At 44.1% G+C, this 22,168-nt stretch overlaps 1 protein-coding gene across 2 annotated transcripts in view; it reads left to right on the forward strand.

Annotated features, from left to right (window-relative positions):
• DIP2C (disco interacting protein 2 homolog C) overlaps positions 1-22,168 on the forward strand; it is a 373,359-nt gene that overhangs the window by 297,764 nt on the left and 53,427 nt on the right. For both annotated transcript variants that reach the window (XM_036408536.2, XM_036408553.2), the window contains 10 exons: positions 61-197; positions 1,684-1,892; positions 2,943-3,057; positions 3,550-3,751; positions 10,603-10,712; positions 12,406-12,486; positions 14,902-15,025; positions 15,484-15,605; positions 16,462-16,573; positions 16,659-16,768. In XM_036408536.2, coding sequence (XP_036264429.1) covers positions 61-197; positions 1,684-1,892; positions 2,943-3,057; positions 3,550-3,751; positions 10,603-10,712; positions 12,406-12,486; positions 14,902-15,025; positions 15,484-15,605; positions 16,462-16,573; positions 16,659-16,768 — 1,322 coding nt within the window. The remainder of the gene's footprint in view (positions 1-60; positions 198-1,683; positions 1,893-2,942; positions 3,058-3,549; positions 3,752-10,602; positions 10,713-12,405; positions 12,487-14,901; positions 15,026-15,483; positions 15,606-16,461; positions 16,574-16,658; positions 16,769-22,168) is intronic.

The following is a 22,168-nucleotide window of genomic DNA, read 5'->3' on the forward strand; positions in this document are numbered from 1 at the left end:
TAACTCTCTCACTGCCCCCTCCCCCCCTAATGTTTCCTGCACTCCCTGTTCTGCGTCCAGCCATCATGTGCTCCGTGAAGCCGGACGGGATCCCGCAGCTGTGCAGAACGGACGAGATCGGGGAGCTCTGTGTGTGCGCGATTGCTACGGGCACGTCCTACTATGGCCTCTCGGGCATGACCAAGAACACCTTCGAGGTAGGTCTGGAGTGCCATTGCCAGGTGCACAGATGTGAAAGATAAGATGGTAATTAAAAAAAAAAAAACATTTTTAGAGACATTAAAATGGTTGCACTTTCTCCTGCCAGTATCAAAAAAGGGCAAATACAGTTTCTTAAAAATGGGCCTTTTTAATATATTACTGTTTTTATCTTTGCCTGTTTAACAAGAGCACCAGGGACGGTGGTTGTGTGGAGGGACGAGAGCATATGGGGCACAGCCTCGCTGGCAGGGGAGTTAAGGTCCTCCTTCATGGCCTGTCATCCCAGGCCACACTTGGCCAGGTGTGAACAAGTGTACAAGCTAAATAACTATCTCCGCAGCATGAGCAGGCAGGCGTATGTTAGGTGTGTGCGTGTGTGTGTGTGTGTGGTGAGTATATTATGCTGTGAGTGCACATGTGTGTGGGGAGTGCAGCATATACATGGGTGGTGTGTGCACACAGGTGATATGTGAGTTCTGTGCACACACGTGTATCTTTAGCACAGGCACACACACATGTTGGCCTTGTGAGTGAGAGGTTGGGTGCACTCAGCTGCACCTCTATGTCGTCAGAGTTTCTACCATTGCCCAGTGATGCCGACCAGGAGGAGCACACCTGTGATAAGCCTGAGTTGTTTGGGGATAAGTTTCTTAATGTTTAGAACTGTGGTTGTCGAATGAATGCAGATTCACATTTTCAAGACACATCTAAATAAAATCCCCATCTCCTTTTCCGTGCAATTCACCTGCCAGATTTGTAGACAGGTATAGAATCTGAACACATGATTTACTTTCTTTATATTTTTTAAGTGTAGTTCCAATAAGGAAAACTATTTTAATGAATTGGCACATTTCACAACTAAAAGATGCTACATAAAATGCCCCTTGATTCTTTGTTTTTTAAAATATATGTTTTTATTGATTTCAAAGAGGAAGAGAGAGAGAGAGAGAGAGAGAGAGAGAGAGAGAAAAAGAGAGAGATAGAAACATAAATGATGAGAGAGACTCGTTGATAGGCTGCCTCCTGCATGCCTCACACTGGGGATCGAGCCCACAACTGGGCATGTGCCCTGACTGGAAATCAAACCATGACCTCCTGGTTCATGGGTCTACACTCTACCACTGAGCCACACCAGCAGGCCCCATTTATCACTTTTATGCTCTGACTTTGAAAGCAGAATTAGTGTTTATTAGACTATTATTTGTGACCTCTACATGTCACCTCTTAAGAGGCTCAGAAGCCGTGGTAAGGAACCTGCCAAAGGCCCTGCATGTGGACCAGCAGGACCAAATTGTAGGGTGCTGGGTGGGCAGGGGAGGTGCCTTCCAGGTTTGTGCTGTCTGCTGGCAGCAGCTGCCAGGCCTGGATTTCCCAGCCAGGGCCCAGATCAGGAGACACAGCTGAAGAGAAGCAGCCCCATGGGCTCCGAGGAGGAGGGAGGAGGCAGGCACGGCTTGGCACTCACAGCACATGCTTCCCCAGGTGTTCCCTGTGACGAGCTCGGGGGCCCCGGTCAGCGAGTATCCCTTCGTGAGGACAGGCCTGCTGGGCTTCGTCGGTCCCGGGGGACTCGTCTTTGTGGTGGGCAAGATGGATGGGCTCATGGTGGTCAGTGGGCGCAGACACAACGCCGATGACATCGTAGCCACAGCCCTGGCCGTGGAGCCCATGAAGTTTGTCTACAGGGGAAGGTGAGTACACTGTCTGCAGTGAGCACAGTTACACTTTTTATATAAGATTGTATAAATTCCTTAAACTGATGGGACTCTGTGTACTCTTATGTAAAAGGAAGCAACTGGACTTGATGACCTTTGAGATGCCATTGAGTTCTGAAATGTCCAGTTTTATAGAAATTTTCTGAGCCCCATAAATAGATTTTCATTAACTTCTCCAAGTTAAATAAAAATATCCATTTGAGAAACATTATTTTTAGTAAAACAAAAAACAAAAAAACGCAACAGCAAAAAACAGTAACAAAAAAACTATTCAGAGAGTCAAATATTCATCTTGGTGCAGGTCCTTCAAAAAGACCCAATGATGATAGATGAGGGACCAGTTTACACAGAACACTGGCTCCCACGACTCCCCTCCCCCTGACTGTGCCCCTGCCTTGCTGGGCACAGGGTCAGTATTGGTGACTACAGTCCTGTGCTTTGCTAATTTGAAGAAAGTCATCAACTGCGTTAGAACTTTCAGTGCTGCAAGCTAAGGGAATCGGAGCAATGGATATGGATGAGGCATCGCCACTTTTGGGTTATTCTAAACCTCTGTGACAAGTGGTGCTGGTGCTCGTGTCGCCAGTCTCCCATGCTTACGCGGGAGCCTGCACTTCTAGCAGAAAACTTGTTTCATAGACGCAAAATTTCTCCTCATTTGGAGACTATTGCTTCGCAGGTGCAAACACAAGCTGTGAATTGAATGGTTTTCTAAACTTCAGCAGTTCCGATAAATGCACCGAACTCCTTCTGCCGGTGCTGAGAGGCTTGTCACCAAACCTGAGGAATGGCCTTGGGGAATGCAGGCACTTCTAGCTCAAGCTTGGTCAGGCTCCTCCGCCCAGAGCTGCACTCTCGGTAGTGAGTGCCCACGACTCTGCCCTTCTGATGACTTTTCTTAAGCAGCCCTATGTGCCAGGAGCCCCCTCGGCCTCTTTCAGTGGCTGTCAAGCTCCTGACTGCAGACCAGTCCTCCTACGAGCATCTCCGGCCTGTGCTCACTGTGCCTCCCCTCTGTCCCTGCAGAATAGCTGTGTTCTCGGTGACCGTGCTGCATGACGAGAGGATAGTGATCGTGGCCGAGCAGCGGCCCGACTCCACGGAGGAGGACAGCTTCCAGTGGATGAGCCGCGTGCTCCAGGTAGCCCTTCTCCTGCCCTCTCCCAGGCTCAGGGCAGCCTTTGTAGAATTTGTTAGGATATGGCCAACCCTCGTCCACTGTGCTTCTGTCCCTGACTGTCACTCCATTTGGTCAGAAATTGCATCAACCCTGACACATTTGTGGGAGAGTAGGTGTTAGACCAAGATTAGTAATCAGGGTTTGCAAAACTGGCTCCTGCTGTTCACGTGGGGAGGTGAAGAGTGTATATTTTGGAAGTATATTTTTTTTCTCCAGACTTCCTCTCTCAGTGTGTGTGGTATCCCACAATCCCTCCGTAATGATGCAGCTCGGCGAGATTAGGCCCAGCAGCCCCTCTCTGGCCTCCACGCCTCCCACGGGCCCCACCACGGACCGCGCCACAGCGCTGCACGTGCTCCTGGGGCTGTGCACAGTGTTTTGCACAGTCTGCACGGGTGCCTGATGTCTGTTCACGGTACCTGTTCGAACACGGTCTCCTCTTGTGACTTCCAGGCGATCGACAGCATCCATCAGGTCGGGGTTTATTGCTTGGCCTTGGTTCCTGCAAACACCCTCCCCAAGACCCCGCTTGGTGGGATCCATTTGTCAGAAACAAAGCAGCTTTTCCTGGAGGGCTCGCTTCACCCCTGCAATGTCCTGATGTGCCCCCACACTTGTGTCACAAACCTGCCTAAACCTCGACAAAAGCAGCCAGGTATGCCCAGGGGCTGGGAGGGCTCGTGTGGGAGGGCTGGGGGGGTCTCAGGTGGGACTCTGCAGCCCGTAGTGGTGGTGCCACGCCCACTGGGCCTCGTGAACGGAGGCGATTCTCAGCTCTGGAGGAGTGAGCTTGTTCTCCACCAGCAGTGTTTTCTGCAGGCGGGTGGCGGAGTACAGGGCTCTGCTGGGCTGCAGAACCCCTTAGGGCGGGCCAGGGGTGCAGGACATCTGGAGTGAGGGGGTGCCCGTGTCCTGGGCCTCCTTTCTGGGGCATCAGACCTCCATCTGCCATGGCCTCGGGGATGCACAGAATTTCTAGTCACGGTTTCCTCACACACAAATGAGAATAATGCTTCCTTCCGTGTTTCATGGATTCTTTTAAGGATCAGAACAGCTAACAGGTGGGAAAGCATTTGGTATTCTGTGAAGAATTCTGCAAACCGGTTTGTGACATTGTCGTGCGAGTGAGCGTTTGCCTAGTGCTTTGCGGTGTAGGGGACACATAGTTATTTGTCATCTGACTTGCTCCTCCTGGCAATGGAATTGGTCACACTCTTCCAGGTCACACAGGTATCAGTGGAAGGGAATTTATCTCAAGATGGTGCCTCGTGAGGAAGAAGGTCCCGGCATCTGGCTGGGATGTGCAGACAGATGTCAGAGGATGTTGGAGTGATGGAGTGTGTAGCCTGTTTCACATACTAACTCCATCTTGGGGATCACTAGGAGGGGGCGCTCTCTTCTCCTTTCACAAATGAGGAAAATGCCTCACCCACAGCTGTGGGACCAGAGTGCAGTGGAGACAGACCTCGACCCAATGGCCGTTTGCCCACCTGTGGAGTGGCAGTCGGGGCAGACTATGGTGAGGCCCATTGGGTCTTCGCAAGCCGCATGCCCATGTTAGCTACAGGGACCAACTGGACTCAATGTTCATACCTCAAGAGTGAGATTGGGTGAGGCAGGTGGACCCTCGGTTAATGTAAGCAGAGGGGTCTTCCCACAAGGAGAGGGGTCAGGACTTGAGTCCAGGTCTGTGACTGCCCGGGGTCCCTGCAGCAGACGTCTGTGGAGCAGTCAGAAGGCAGCTTCTTCCCTTGGTATTTTGGCCTCTCCTAGGGTAAGGGAATTCTCTCACACAGCCTAGAAAGTCAGTTTGCAGGCACCACTACTTTCTTGTTTTTGTCCTACTTCTGTCTTGTTATTTTCTCATATTCCAGATTTCCTGAACTGATATTCCTCCCTATTTTTCCCCCTCACCTTCATTTCTCCTCTCAGTCCCTGATGTATGTGATTGCTGCAACCAAGCGCAGAGTTGCGCTGACTGAAGTCTTTCTACTTTAAATTCTGTGGGTGCTCTGGCTTCATGTGGGGTGAGCACAGCTCCTCTTTGTCTCCTGTTGTCTCAGGCATGGCCTGCCCTGGGGACGCACTGTCTGGGCGAGGTTGTTTGGGTGTTGAGGATGTTGGGCTCTCCGGGTCCTTGCACACTCCAAGGTGACTGGCACATCTCTGTGGTGCTCACCTTTACTCATCCTCAGACACCCTCGACCCAGTGTCTCCAGGCATGCAAGTGTGGAGGAGGTGGTGGAGCCCCCAGGTCAGCCGTGTGGCAGGAGAATTCAGGACAGATGTCTATGGACGGGGATCACTTGCAAGTGCATGTGATTTCGGAAATAACGGGTTGCAGCTCACCTGCCAGATGTCAAGAAACCTGAAAGGAGAGACGGCCCAGGGGGAAGGCAGCCTTTCCTCAGGAGGGAGGGGGGAAAGGTGACTGAGAGATTTGGGGTGCTCTAACACTACAGCATGGTGAATAGAGCTTATGGGCACTGATAAATGCAGGGAAAGAATTCTGTATTGATATTTGGTATCCCACCTGTTCTTGTTAAATATTTAGAGGTTAGGTAAGTCTGTCTCTTTAAAAAAGCAGTTTTTTAGCAAACATTAAACGGCAGCTGTGAGTTGCCATTCTTTGCTCAGTGGATGATCTGTGGTGTCCCTTAGACAGGTGACATTTCCCCGAGGCCTCCATTTCCATGAATTCAGGAAGGGAAATGGACCCTGATTTCCACAGCACCCTTGGAATAAACATCTATGACTCCAAACGAGCACTCAGCAGCCAACGTGCACATTTAGTGAGGCCCTTTATGGATGAGGGTTATACTAGATGCTTGAAACAGAGCCCCTAAGATGTTGATCATTTGTAGACAGCTTAATTGCCCTTTAACTCAGCCAACAACACTGTTGCTGCAACAGTATCTTAATTGAGTACAAAACTGTTAAAAGACCTTTCACCCATCAGTTAGGCTAGCAACAAAATGATAAAAGCAGCTCCCAGCTCTAAAGTTCCCTGGATGTTTTTTATCAGGACAATGGTGAAACTGGGAGGAATGGCCAGGGGGGAAAACGCTGTCCTCGCACACACCTGCCCTGTCCCCTGCACAAACAGGCCAGGCAGGAATTCAACAGCACAGAGCTGGAGTTACTGGCTTGTAGATTTGTAAATCTGTAAGTGGAAGCGTGGGAAGAGAGCAGGTTTGAGTTCATCTCAATCTTATATGTTTGCATTCTGAGGAGTGAGGTAAGGATGTAGGAGTGTTTTGCACATGCCCCCTCCAGTCAACAAGGGAGAGAGCCTCCGTTCTCCATAAAGGATGAATTTTGCAAATAAAGCAGCAGGAGAACTACTTGTCTCCCTGCAACATTAGGAACATATTGGGTCGGCAGCTAAGTAATTGCGGATTTTTTAAAGAAAATCAAAGACAATTTTTTCATGGAACTAAATAACTTTATTCTGTAATGTATTGCCCATTTTGATCAATGACCTTTTGCCATCTTTCAGGCAGCATCATAATCCCACGTTCAAAAAACTTCTGGTTTTTATTAGCAAAAAACTGAATCAGGTACGATTTGACATCATCATCATTATTGAAATTTTTACCATTCAAGGAGTTTTGTAAAGATCGAAACAAAAAGTAATCAGATGGTGCAAGGTCAGGACTATATGGTGGATGTGGCAAAACATCCCAACCAAGCTCCATTAATTTTTGCCGAGTGACCAAAGATGTGTGTGGCCTTGCATTGTCATGATGGAATACAACACCTTTTCGATTTGTCAATTCGGGCGGCTTTTCTTCAACTGCATTGTTTAATTTCGTTAGTTGTTCAATGTAGACATCAGAATTGATCGTTCGGTTGGGTGGTAAGAGTTCAAAGTAGACAATTCCTTTGTAATCCCACCAAACTGATAACAAAACCTTCTTTTGATGAATATCAGCTTTTGATGTTGTTTGAGTTGGTTCACCTGGCCTGCTCCACGATCTTTTCTGCTTGATATTGTTGTAAACAACCCATTTTTTCATTGCCAGTTATCAGTCGTTTTAAAAATGGATCATTTTCATTACGTTTCTTTAGCAAATCGCAGCTGCTAATGTGTTGCGTTAACTGTGATTCTTTCAGTTCGTGAGGAACCCATGTATCGAGTTTTTGAACATAGCCAAGTTGTTTTAAGTGATTTTCAATGCATGTATGTGATACATGAAGCTTCTCTGCAATCTCACGTGTTGTACTGTGACAGTCCGAATTGATTATTGCTTTGATTAGGGCGTCATCAACTTCAACTGGACGACCAGAGCATTTTTCATCTTTGAGTGAAAAATCACCAGAACGAAATTTGGCAAACCAATTTTGACACTGCCGTTCTTTTAAGGCTTCGTCACCATAAACAGCACATAACTTTTTATGAGCTTGCGATGCGTTTTTCCCTTTGCGGAAATAAAAAAGCAAAATATGACGAAAATGTTCCTTTTGATTTTCCATTTTTCAACGAACGCCAAACGAAAACTACAAAACAGATCAAAAAACTTTTTTTACTGATTAACAGCTGAATAGCCAACTATCAAATAACAAAATGTGTTTTACATTTGTACTACGTCTGCAAACCTAAAAATTCAACTGAAGCCATATATGTGTGGAACCCGCAATTACTTATTTGCCGACCCAATAGAAACTTGTAAGTCTGTGTGCAGAATGAGACACATAAAGTCAGCCGGAGAAGTAAATTCTCAGCGAGGCAAGACTGGACTCAGAAACAGAGAAGCCCTAAATAGGCACTTTGGAATCGTGCTATCCCCGCAGAGCAGTGCTTTTCCAACCGTAGTTTGGATTCTTCAAAAATTATGGAGAAGCCTTCAGTTTAGGCCAGTTTCCAAGTTGGCTTCTTAGGAGAACTGTCCTGCCCAGTCTCCACAGCCAGGAAGAATGCTGGCACTTTGCCGCAGATTCTAAAGCTGGGAAACTGATGACAGCTTTAGAACAGCAAGGCTGTGGACCAGGCGCTTTTTCTGCACAGCAGCTACCTCACTCCAACCACACAGCAGTACCCTCCTTCCAATTCGCACCACACTGCCTGACGTTCTTCTTCATAGTTTCTTTATTGAACGTATTGGAGTACAATTCTGTAATGCATCATCTGGGTACTGTTTTATGTGCTCACCACCCAGTGTCAGGTCTCCTTCCATCACCATTTAGCCCCTTTACCTTCTCCTACATCCCCCACCCCCTTCCCTCTGGCAATCATGTTTTCTGTGTCTATGAGGTGCTTATGTGTTTTGTTTTGCTTAATCCCTTTACCTTTTTCACCTTCCCTCTGACAGCTGTCTGTTCTGTTTCTGTGCATCTTTTTCTATTTTGTTTGTTAGTTTATTTTGTTTGTTAGATTCCACGTATAAGTGACATCATTGGTACTTGTCTTTCTCTGACTAGCTTATTTCACTTAGCAAATACTTTCCAAGTCTATCCACACTATCACAAAGGGTAAGATTTCCTTCCTTTTTTACAGATGAGTAGTATTTCATTAAAAGCTAAGAAATGTAGTTGGTTCCAAACTACCACACATAAAAATGCAAACATATTTAGCTGAATATGTAAGTCATGCTCTATGATTACATGGGAACCAGCACCAAGGCTCTTACAAATTGCAGAAATCTGTGTCATAGGCTGTTCCCCACAGTTCAGTCCTGCCTTGTAGCATCCTGACATCTACCACACAGCTGTGGGAATGTAACTGTTTCATGACAGACCAAATTCTGGACAGCCACGCATCTGCAGAGTGTGTTCAGTTGTTAGAGTGTTCCACTTGGACAGTCATCTAAAGCAGCAGTCGCCAACCTTTCGGACCTCATGGACCACTGGTTGGCGACCACTGATCTACAGGATAGTAGTTACTCACCCCCTGCATTCCTCATCACTCCAGTGAACGCCAGGATGACTGCTGGGGTGGTTGCCATGGAAACAGTGCATGTTATAGACCATGGTTAGTATGGTCACACCCCTCAGCCTAAATTTTAAAACTTGTGTCTTAGCTTCAAGCTAACAGCTGTTTATGTGCAACAAGTGATGCAACATATATCCAGATTTCTAAGCCTGTAGCTTGGCCTTCATCAAAAGTTTAGCAAGATTAGGACTGAGTAGTGGCCTTCAACCTGAATTTTATCAAATCACGGATTAAATGCTAATGCCATCTTTGTTACTTAAAACTCCTTTACCAAACTTATGATAAATATCTCTCACCTTTTCTTTCTCACTTCCCTCTCCTCCTTTCTCTTTCCTCACACACTTGTGTGCTCATACTCATGCACTGTCACACTTGCTCATACACAGCCACATACTGGTACACTCTCACTCACACTGGCATGTTCTCCTGGAACTCTTTAACATTTTCCTAATAAGTGTATGTGTCTTGATTTATATGCACGTGTTTAAGGAAAAGAAACCGTTATGAACAGTATCATTTTCAGAAGACGGAGGTCATTGAGGGTTTCTTGAAGTCAGAAAATGTGGAAGCGGTACTCCAGCTCTTTAAGAAACCTTTTTTCTTTTTTTCTTTTTTTCATTAAGAAATAAAAGGAAAGCTGCCAGAATAGATTTCTGCATTTCTTATCTGAAATCTGTCATAGCCGTGAGAAGCCTGGTGATGGCATTGGTAATGGGCTTGAAGGGAACTGGGACTGCACGGGAGCCTTTGGTTTACTCCACGTGTCTGTGGGCCTGACAGAACTTAACCCTTTCTGTAGATGAAATGCATGGACAAGTGACTGTGTCACATCCTTCAACAGGATTACACCCCGGGTCTATCCCAAGAGGCATTTATTAAAAACAAGGTTTGTTCATTCAGCTCTCCGGGTGTGTAATCGCACCTGGAACCAGACCCACAAGCCAGGAGTCTCACTCTTCAGCAGTGAAATGTGCCATGCTTCATATTCTGTATTTGTCTTGGGTAATGTTTTATCATCACTAATGTGAGGAGACTTGACAAGGAAGCATCCCCTTAACTGGAAAGTAAAGGCCATGGGCTGGGCAGCACTGGGGGAATTTGTGATCATGGCATTTCTTTTTTTTTCTTTTTTCTTTTTTAATATATTTTATTGAATTTTTACAGAGAGGAAGGGAGAGAGATAGAGAGCTAGAAACGTCAATGAGAGAGAAACATCTACCAGCTGCCTCTTGCACACCCCCTAACGGGGATATGCCCGCAACCAATGTACATGCCCTTGACTGGAATCGAATCCGGGACCTTTCAGTCCGCAGACCGACGCTCTACCACTGAGCCAAACCGGTTTCAGCGATCATGGCATTTCTGTCAACCCTTCATTGAGGTTAGACTTGCCATTATCATCACCATCATCATCATCATCATCATCATGACCTTTCTGAACCCCTACTGTAATAAAGTTGTTTTTGAAAGCCACATCTTTGAAAGGATTTCCCTGGAGTAAGCTCTTTACCAAGGTAGGCAGTCATGTTTGGGAGAATTTCACATGTGTTTTTCTCACGCATGTTTCTTTCCAGAAATCGGCCCTGCCTCTGTGATGGTGGGGAACCTGGTCTCTGGGAAGAGGATTGCACAGGCCAGCGGAAGAGACCTGGGTCAGATAGAGGACAATGACCAGGCCCGGAAGGTGAGAGCAGAGGGCCTGCCTTTGCTGGCTCCCCGCCTGTCACCCTGATGCTGAATTACAGGAGCACTGGCTCTGCTTCCTACCTACCTACCTCCGCTTCCTCTTCACCTTGATTCTGCGAGAAAGACCCATATCCTATCTAATAAAAGAATAATATGCAAATTACCCATCACTCTGCCACACCCACCAGCCAGTCAGGATTGAGTATGCAAATTAACTCAACCAAGATGGCTGCGGCCACGGAGTGAACAGGAGGCTTGGGTTTCCCTGGCAATGGAGGAAGCCAAGCTTCCACAGCCTGGCCTGCCTTGGCCTTCGCTCAAGGCTACAGAGTTTCAATTATAGAAGATAAATAAATCCCAACAAAAATGACTGTGGCCATGGAGCAAGCAGGAGGCTTGGCTCCACTCAAGGCTACAAAGTTTCACTTGTAGAAGATAAATAAACCCCAGATACCAGAGTCTACACTTGGGTCGCTGGGGGGAGTGGCCAGCCTACAAACCACCATATGCTCCTCGCTCAGGCGGCCCTACACCTTAAGGGAACCCTACCCTGATCCAGGATACCCTTCAGGGAAAACCAGCTGGCCCCCACCTGTGCACAGACCTCTATCCTATCTAATAAAAGAGTCATATGCAAATTAACCATCACTCCAACACACAAGATGGCTGCCCCCATGTGGATACAAGATGGCCACCACAAGATGGCCAGCAGAGAAGGGCAGTTGGGAGGGACCAGGCCTGCAAAGGAGAGCAGTTGTGGGCAATCAGGCCAGCAGGGGAGGGCAGTTGGGAGGGTCCAGGCCTGAAAGAGAGGACAGTTTAGGGTGAACAAGCCTGCAGGGGAGGGCAGTTAGGGGTGACCAGTCCAGCAGAGGAGGGAAGTTGGGGGCAACCGGGCCTGCAGGGAAGGGCAGTTAGGGGTGACCAGTCCAGCAGAGGAGGGAAGTTGGGGGCAACCGGGCCTGTAGGGAAGGGCAGTTTGGGGGGATGCAGGCCTGCAGGGGAGAACAGTTGGGGAGGACCAGGCCTGTAGGGGAGGGCAGTTAGGGGCAGTCTTCATAACTCTTAAGAGTCACCAAAAGGTGGTCCCACTCTGTATAGCTACCAGGAAGTGTGCCAAAATCAACCATTTGAAATACTGGGACTTTGGAACATATAGAGTGATATTGAAAGCAGTGGCCATCGTGTTTCTCCTTCCGGTACACCTGTTAGTGACGTGGACTGACTGCAGGCCTGGTGCTTCCTGAACCCTGACCTGAGATCTGAGTCAGCACGATGCGCACTGTCTGGGATTTGTGGTGCCTTTGGATGACATAGGCATGGCCATTCTAAACAACACATTTAAGAGAGCTCATGATACCACAAGACAGAGCTGACCGCCCTGCAACCCAGAAACCACATGGCATCTTCAGGATACCCCAGGAGAGGTGTCAGTGTCAGCTGCTCCATCTGTAGGGACGAGGGCGCAGTTCTCCCGTTTTGGGCCCATGTCAAAAACATTCCCATGTCTGAACCCAGTCACAGCAGAGCACTGAGCTTTATGTCCTGCATTTTATGTCCACCATACCTGTCAGCGTCTTCATTCCTCTGTGGAGACACCCCAAAAGTACTCAGACAGACTAGGCCCATTTAAATGTTGAGATGAACCCCCAGTCTAGGGGACCAGTCCTAACGTCCGTGCTTTGTTCCAGTTCCTGTTCCTGTCAGAGGTCCTGCAGTGGAGGGCCCAGACCACGCCCGACCACGTCCTGTACACGCTGCTCAACTGCAGGGTGAGCTGCTGCCGCTGCTCCCTCGGGGCCGCGCCCTCTGCTCTTTCTCATCGTGCTGACCCCATCCCGTCCCTTCAGTCTTATATGAATTCCTCTTAGTTATTTGTTGCAGTTTTGACTGAGACTTTTTCAATTAAGAAGGATTTCTTTTTTGTTTGTTTTTCTGATTTATTTATTTTTTTGCAGGGGGTGAAGGATTGCTTTTAAATATAAGTGTTTATGCATCTCTCTCTCTCTTTCTCTCTCTCTCTCTATATATACACACATATATATGTATGTATATGTATATTTTAGCAATTTTTTGTAATATTTCTCCCCAAAACGAGTTAAATGAGTAATGAATGATTTCTGCAACCAAGAACAATTACAGATCTGTGGGTTATTTACATCTTTATTTTATTATTGAGCTACTTTTTTGTAAGTAAGTTGTGTTTTAATTATATAGATTTTCATTCTTAGGAATGAAACCCATTTCTATTTTATAATGAAAATACTTTAATTAAAGATTTAGTTTTATTTTAACTTTTAAAGTAAAATTAAAATTTACCTTAACTTACTTTAAATTTTGTGACAAGTCTTCCCATCCCCTGACCCCATGTTTAATCACTTGCTGAAGCTAGACACTGGGTCTTTTGGGAAAATGCGTTCACTGGGAATGCCTCAGACCCTAACAGGAGCTTCATTAGAAATAACAGAAAGTCAGATGGGTGAGCTGAAGGTCAAAGCCATGAGCGTGGAGAAAGGGTGGGCCTCTGGCAGAGTTCCTTGAGACGCAGCCCGCTGTTTGCTGAGGCTCTGATGTGGACACACTACATCCTGACCATTCAGGGTGGCATTGGCTCAAGCATCTGCATCCCACCCTCCCCTACACATAGGCACACTTACCATGGCACTCAACCTGCCCAATCATTGCTACCATTACCACTGTAATTTCCACTTACAGCAACCTCCTAGTTGAACATTGTCCAATAGAAATATAATGCAAGCCACACATATAATTTTATATTTTCTAAAGGTAACACTTAAAAAAGGATAAAAGAAACTGATAAAATTTATTTTAAGAATTTTGCTTAATATATCCGAAACATTGTCATTCCAACCCATGACCTACTTCATCGCCAGCACTTGCCTCCTTCTCCCACCCTCTCCCCACCACCCATGGCATTGTAGTTTGTTAACTGAGAACTCTGCTCCTTGATCACAGCTCATTTGAGATGGGGAACCATTAGTTTCTGCCTGAGTAAGGCTTCCTGTTGGCTGCATCTCTGTGCTACACGACAGTGCTCTGGACAGGATTGAGTTGTTTACAAGATTTATAGTTAGGAAGTGAGGATGCAGTTCATTGCAAATCACAGAAAACTTACATTCACATTCTTGGACATTGTTTACATGCAAAAGACCATCTGTTATTTTTTTTAATTTTTTTTTTCATCTTCATTGAAGGAGGAGGATATTTTTTTTATTGATCTTCAGAAAGAGTGTGGGTGGGGAGAGACCATCCATGTGAGAGAGACACATTGATTGGTTGCCTCCCACACTGCCCCAACCAGGCCTGGGGATCGAACCTGCTACCAAGCAAGACATGTGCCCCTGACCAGAATCAAACCCACAGCTCTTTGGTCTGCAGGCCGACTCTCTAACCACTGAGAAAAACTGGCCAACGCTGTTTATTTTTTTAATGGAAACATAAGCCAACTCTTTTTAAAAATATATATTTTATTGATTTCTTTTACAGAGAGGAAGAGAGAGGGATAGAGAGTCAGAAACATCAATGAGAGAGAAACATCCATCAGCTGCCTCCTGAACACCTCCCACTGGAGATGTGCCCACAACCAAGATACATCCCCAAAGAATTGAGTCTGCAGGCCAACGCTCAATCCACTGAGCCAAACTGGTCAGGGCCATAAGCCAACTCTTAATTTTTCTTTTTACTTGTAGCAGCTTCTTTAAAATTTTAAACTATAAATCCTATTTAACTGTTTCTTTAATATTTTTAGTGTAATTTAATTTAATGTAAGACATTAAAATAGTGGCAGATATGCCATCATTGACACTGAGATGTATTGTCTATTAATCTTACTGCCCATAGCAGTTATACTTAAGACCCAGAATCAATAAGTTAATTTTTTTTTTTTAATGTTTACCTATGTTAGGTCAACTGATTATTTTTTTTAAATGTTTCTTGTGAGTACAAGTATATCCAGATGCTGCTTAGGTGCTGTACTCCCTGGCTAGTAGGCAGGGAGGAGGGTCATTGCTGCTGGTTCTGGGACTTGAGGGGGTGATGAATACATTCTAAAACTGACTGTGGTGGTGACACAATGGTGAATGTACTAACAAATACTTAATTGTACATTTTAAATAAATGAGTTGTATGGCATATAAGCTGTATCTCACTAAAGCTTCCCCACTCAGGGTACAATAGCAAACTCGCTGACATGTGTCCAGCTGCATAAGCGAGCGGAGAAGATAGCCGTGATGCTGATGGAGAGAGGGCGCCTGCAAGATGGGGACCACGTGGCTCTCGTCTACCCACCAGGTAAAAAGGCCGGACCAGCAGCTGCATGAAACAGCTTGTGGCACCTGTGGGGGCTTGATGTCTGGAGTTGTATTATCACCGAGAATTGCTTACTTGTCTAGTTCCTGCCACTTGCGGGGGCTACACTGCATGCTGTAGGGCTTTTAGGGGCATAAATGTAGCAATATTTCACAAAGACTCTCATATCTCAACTTGTTTATTAGATATCTGCGGCATTTATTTAATCAATAGTAGTTAAGTTGAGAAATTACAGGAATTAAACTTACAGGCTGCTAAAAGAATAGGCCAAGTGGAAGTTAGTGCTGACACTTAACATAACCCCCAGGAAGAAGAAATACTGTGTCTAAGGTATTTAACCTTTCGACTTTTCCAGGCTAGTATTTCTGCTGATTGGGTTGACAGCCATTAAATGGTTTAGTTTGTTTCAAGCAAAAACTTCTTATTTTCTTCTTGTGTAGGAATAGACCTTATCGCAGCATTTTACGGTTGCCTGTACGCAGGCTGTGTGCCAATTACCGTCCGCCCCCCACACCCACAGAACATAGCAACAACGCTGCCCACCGTGAAGATGATTGTGGAGGTAACACCACCTGGAGTGTCTGGGCGCTTCCTCCTGCCCTGGACCTGAGAGTCCGGCTCTCCCCCAGAGCTGGGCCTTCGGGGGAGGGGCTGGCTGTGGGGTTATGTGGGAGTCTTCAACCCACGTGATGGGGCAGCATGTGGCCTTTGCCCTCAGGGATCTACCGAGTGCTGGAAGCAAGAGCCCAACTTTGCATGGAATTAGGGGCTAGAGGGCAGCCTTGCCTGATACCTAGAGAAAGCAGCTCCCCAGAGTGGGCGTCCCTACAGGCCCACTAGATCTGGTGAAAAACACCCATTTTGTATCATTCTTTTGTCATGTTTATAAATGTCCTATTTGAAAGCATAGGTTTATTTTATTTTTTTTGTGTGTGTCAGGGGGAGTCTAAGAGGGCTAGGAAAGTATTTTCTGTTTGGAGGAGGAACCACAGGAGACATTAGTTTGGAGACCCCACAAATACTTTTTTGTTGTTATGTTGGAGTGCTTTCATGGTCATTATTCCAGTTAGAAAATATGTGGTTTTTGTGGACATATGTGGCATTTCCAGTAGAACAGCCAATGGTGTCAGTAGTGAGGTTAGAAGCTTCTTTCTGAGTCTGATCTTAACACTGGATCCCACTCAGCTATAGACATTTTCAGGGACCTCAGTGCCCACGAGCTCTGTGTGGCGCTTTGTGGTCTGATTCCCGGCTCTCTCGTACCTATGCTGGCCAATGCTCCTCGCAAGGAGCTGTGTCCCTGGTAGTGCAACCTGCTCTGAAAGCCACACAGCCGCAGCATACAGAGCAGACACGTGTGCAGTGAGGATTCACCTGTGGCTTACCTTCCTTCATCCTTTCTATTCTCTGACTCTCAGGTGAGTCGATCGGCCTGTTTAATGACAACACAACTGATCTGTAAATTGTTACGGTCCAGGGAGGCAGCTGCAGCCGTCGATGTCAGGGCATGGCCCCCAATACTGGACACAGGTCAGTCCTCGAACTAGCTAGGTGCAATTCCTTCTCTGCTTTCCCATTACATCAGATGTGCTAATAGCTTTGCTCTGCTCTCCAGATGATTTGCCAAAGAAGCGGCCAGCCCAGATCTACAAACCCTCCAACCCGGACACACTGGCGTACCTGGATTTCAGTGTGTCCACGACTGGAATGCTAGCTGGAGTGAAGGTGAGGGTGCGGTCTGCCCAGTGTGCAGTGAGCTATATAATGTGTGGACACTTCAGTAGTAACCTAAGCTGACTGATTCTTTCCAAATGTTCCAACTTTTTTAAAAATGTAAACACAGCCTGACTAGTCCCTACTGAAAAGCTGCATAGGTTTTTCTTTCCTGCTGATTCTCAAATCCAAATATTATTTGTTATAAAACTGCACAAGAGCTTCTTGATTTTTAAGGGATCAGTTATCACTTGCCAGAGGGCTGCTCACTGCAGCTGCTGGGACCCCTTTGCCTATGTTGTGCCCTCTGAATTAGGGCCCTCCAGGCTCAGGAAGCCCTTTCTCTCTTAGCGCCTCTGGGGTCTGACTGCTGAGTTTGCACAATTTACACCCCAGTTTTTCTTATTGTAGTAAAATACACATAACATAAGTTTACCATCTTAGGCAATTTAAGTGCATAGTCCAGTGGTATTAAATACATTCAAAAGCTGTGTTGCCATCACCCCTGCACATCCCCCTAACTCTTCTTGTAAAACTGAAATTCTCTCCTCACTTAACACTAACTCCCCACCGTGCTCTCTCAAACCCCAGAAAGCACCATTCTTCTTTCTCTCTCTCTGATTTTTATATTCTACACTAGAGGTCTGGTGCACTAATTTATGCACCCATGGGGTCCCTTGGCCTGACCAGCGGTTGGTCCCATTCGGGGCCAGCAGGCTGCAGGGAGGGACCTTGGGAGATTGGCCAGCTGCAGGAGTTGGCTATGGGAGCACACCAGGGGGCAGCTCCTGCCTTGAGCTTCTGCCTGCTGATGGTCAGTGTGTGTCAAAGCTACTGGCCGATAGTCTGGTCATAACAGTTGCTCAGTCTTTTATTTATAGACAGACAGACAGACAGACAGACAGAAAGAGAAAGAAAGAGAGAGGGGGGGGAGGGAGGGAGGGAGGGAGGGAGAGAGAAAGAGAGAGGGAGAGAAAGAAAGAAGAAAGAGAGAGAGAGAGAGAGAGAGAGAGAGAGAGAGAGAGAGAGAGAGAGAGAGAGAGAGAGAGAGAGAAAGAAAGACCTCATATAAGTGGAAGCATATAGTATGTGTCTGGCTTATTTCACTCAACATATTGTCCTCATCCTTGTAATAGCATGTGTCAGAATTCCAATTTTTTTTTTTCAATCCTCACTCAAGGACATGTTTTTTCATTCATTATAGAGAAAAGGAAGGGAGAAAGAGAGAGAAAGGAACATTGATCGGTTGCCGACCAGGGATCGAACCCACAACCTGAGTATGTGCCCTGACTGGGAATTGACCCCATGATCCTTTGATGCATGAGATGACACTCCAACCACTGAGACATACCAGTCAGGGCTGTCAGAATTCCACTTTAAGGCTGAATATTATTCCATTGCATGTTTATACAACATTTTGCTTATCCACTCATAACATCGGTAGACAGTTGCCATGCTTGCATATTTTAGCTGGTGTAACTAATGCTGCTGTGGATATAAATGTGTATATATCTGTTTGAGACACTATTTTCAGTTCATTTGGTATGTATTCAGAAGTAAGAATTGCTGGATCATATGATAATTCTATTTGTAATTATTTGAGGAACAATCATGCTGTTTTCCACAATGTCTGTACCATTTTACCTTCTCACCAGCAGTGCACAAAGGTTCAGCATCCTCACAAACACTTGTTTATTTTAAAAGTGGGCATCTTAATGGGTGAGGTTATATCTGATTATATTTTTTATTTGTATTTTCGTAATGATTATTGGACAGTGAGCATCTTTTTATGCAATTATTGGCCATTTGTGTATCTTCTTTGCAGAGATGTCTAGTCAAGTCTGTTGCCCATTTAAATAAGTTGTTTTGTGGTTGAGTTTTAGAAGTTCTCTATATATTTTGGATATTAATCCCTTACCAGATAAGAAATTTTTAAATATTTTCTCCTGGTCTTTGGGTTGACTTTTTTTTTTTTTTTTAACTCTATAGACAGTGTCTTTTGATGCACAAGATTTTAAATTTTTACTGAGTTCAACGTTGTCTATTTTTTTTGTTGGTGGTAGTGCTTGTGTCTTTGTTGTAATATCAAATAAAATATTGCCAAATCCAATGTCAGAAAGATTTTGTCCCATTCTTTTGTCTAAGAATTTTATTGTTTTAGGTCTTACATTTATGTCTTTGATGCATTTTGTGTTAATTTTATATCCAGTGATAGGTAAGAATCCAGTTTTATTCTTTTACATGAGAATATCCAGTTGTCCCAGAACCATCTGTTAAAAGAAATTGTCCTTTACCCAATGAATGGTCTTGGCACACTTGTGGAAATTTTTGACCATATATAAAAGGGTCTGTTTGGGGACTGTTTTATTCCATTGCGTTATGTGTCTGTCTTTATGCCAGTACCACACTGTTTTGATTATTGTAGCTTTGTGGAAAGTTTTGAAATCAGGAAGTATGGAACTTCCAGCTATGTTCTTTTTCAAGATTGTTTTGGCTATTCAAATTTTACTGCGATTCTATATAAATTTTACAATGAGCTTTTTTTATTTCTGCAAAAAATATTATTGAGATTTTTTTTTTTATAGAAATTGCATTGAATCGCTATTGTTTTAAGGAAGTACTGAGTTGTAATAGGATATGTTTCCATTTATGTCTTCTTTAATTTGTTTCAGGAATGGGCTATAGTGTGCATTGTATAAGTCTTTCACCTCATTGATTAATTAATTCTTAAGTATTTTATTCTTTATGCTATTGTAATGAGAACTGTTTTAATTAACTTTTCAGATTTTTCATTTAGTGTATAGAAATGCAACTGACTTTTTTCCTGGTAATTTGCTGAATTCATTTATTATTTGTGACAATTATTTAGTGACATCTTTAGGGCTTTTTACATATAAGATCATTTCATCTGTGAACAGAGGTATTTTTATTTCCTCCTTTCCAATTTGGATGCCTTTTATTTATTTTTTTCTTACCTAATTGCTTGGCTAAAACTTCTAGTGCTATGTTGAATGTAAAGGGTAAAAGTGGACATCTTTGTCCTGTTTCTCATCTTATAGAGAAAATTCAGTCTTCCACAGTTGGGTATGATATTTGCTGTAGGTTTTCATATATTGCATTTATTATATTGAGGTACTTTCCTTCTATTCCTAGTCTATTGAGTGTTTTTATCATGAAAAGAAGTTTCTTCAGATACTTTCCTGCATCAAATGAGATGATCATGTGTGTTTTATCTCCTTCATACTCTTAATATGAAGTATTAGATTCATTGACTGTCATATGTTGAGCCATCCTTGGCATTCTAGGAATAAAGCCTACTTGGTTATAATGTATAAGCTTTTTATTGTGCTTCTGAATTCCATTTGCTACTATACTCAATTATATGTTGAGGATTTTATCCCAGTGTTCATAAGGCATTTTGATCTATAGTTTTCTAGAAGTGTCTTTGTCTGGTTTTGGTACCAGAGTAATGTTAACCTCATAGAATGATTTAGGAAATGTTCCCTTCTCTTCAATATTTTTGGAAAAGTTTGGGAAAATTTGGTATTAGTTTTTCTTTAATGTTTGGTAGGATCACCTGTGAAGCCATCAGATACAGGGTATTTCTTTGTTGGAATTTTTTTTTTCTTTCTGATTTGATCTTTTTACAAGTTAGAAGTTCATTCAGATTTCACATTACTCGTGATTTAGTCTTAATAAGTTTGATGGTCCTTTTTAAAAATATATATTTTATTGATTTTTCACAGAGAGGAAGAGAGAGAGATAGACAGCTAGAAACATCGCTGAGAGAATCATCAATCAGCTGCCTCTTGCACACTCCCTACTGAGGGTGTGCCCGCAATGAAGGTACATGCCCTTGACCGGAATCAAACCTGGGACCTTTCAGTCCACAGACTGATGTTCTATGCATTGAACCAAACCGGTTTCGGCTGGTCCTTCTTTTTTAAAAAGAAAATATGTTTTGTTATTTCAGAGAGAAGAAAGGAGAGGGAGAGAGAAATAGAAACATTGATTGGCTGCCTCCTGCATGCTCTCTATTGGGGATCGAGCCTGCAAACTGAGCACTGCCCTGACCAGGAATCAAACCTGCAACCTTCTGGTACAAGGGACAATGCTTAACCAACTGAGCCACACTAGCTGGGTTTATATTCCCTCTTGATAGTTTGTGTTTCAAATTTCATGAAATGGAATTTTTTTTATTTCATGTATGTTGTACAGTTTGTTGGTGTATGATTATCTATAGTACTCTCATAATTCTTTTTATTTCTATAGAATCAGTAGTAAATGTCTCAAATTTCATTCCCGATGTTAGCAATGTGGATCTTCTCTCTTTTTTTCTTAGCCCATCTAGCTAGACACTTATCAATTTTGTTGAGTTTTTCAAAGAATCAACTTTTAGTTTTATTGATTATCTCTATTTTTTTATTTTTTATTTGTTTATCCTGCTCTGATTTTTATTATTTCTTCACTCTGCTAGCTTTGAGTTCTTCTTTTCCTTATTTCTAAAGTTGTAAAGTTAGGTTGTTGATGTGAGGTCTTTGTGTGTGTGTGTGTGTGTGTGTGTGTGTGTGTGTGTGTGTGTTTTAATGTAACTGTGTATAGCTATAAGTTTATGTCTGAACATTGCTTTTCCAATGTCCCATAAGTTTTAGTATTGTGTTTTCATTTTTACTTGTGTTTAATTATTTCCTGATTTTCCTTGTGATTTCTTGTTAGATCCATTGGTTGTTTTCTGACTGCATTGTTTGAGTTCCACAAATTTGTGGGCAGTTTTCCTCCTGTTATCCATTCCTAACTTTATCCTGTAGTGAATAGAGAAGATACTTTGTGTATCTATTTTTTTAAAGCTATTGTGACTTAATTTATGGCCTAACATATGGTTTATCTTAGGAAATAATCCAAAGACTCTGGAGAAGAATGTGTATGCTGTTGTAGTTGATTGGGGTTTTCGGTGTGTTCAAGTTTTTTTCCTTTTTTTAAAAAAAAATTATTATGGTGACACTGGTTAACAAAATTATACAGGTTTCAGGTGTACAATTCCACAACACATCTGTACACTATATTGTGTGTTCACCACCCCAAGTCAAGTACCATTTATAGCCCCTATACCTTCCTCCACCTCCCCCACCTCACCTCTCCCTGACAGTCCCCACACCATTGTCTGTGTCCATGAGTTTTTTTCCTCTCACCTTTCACATCCCACAACTCCCTACCCCCAACAGCTGTCAGCCTGCTCGCCAGCTATGGGTCTGTTTGCATTTTACTTGATAGTTCATTTTGCTCATTAGATTCCCCAATATGAGTAAAATCATATGGCACTTGTCTTTCTCTGACTGGCTTGTTTCACTTAGAATAATGCGAGCCAGATCCATTCATGCTGTTGTAAGGGACAAGGTTTTCTTATTTTTTACG

The sequence above is a fragment of the Pipistrellus kuhlii genome, unplaced genomic scaffold (genome assembly GCF_014108245.1).
Source record: "Pipistrellus kuhlii isolate mPipKuh1 unplaced genomic scaffold, mPipKuh1.p scaffold_m20_p_1, whole genome shotgun sequence".
In the NCBI taxonomy this organism is placed as follows: domain Eukaryota; kingdom Metazoa; phylum Chordata; class Mammalia; order Chiroptera; family Vespertilionidae; genus Pipistrellus; species Pipistrellus kuhlii.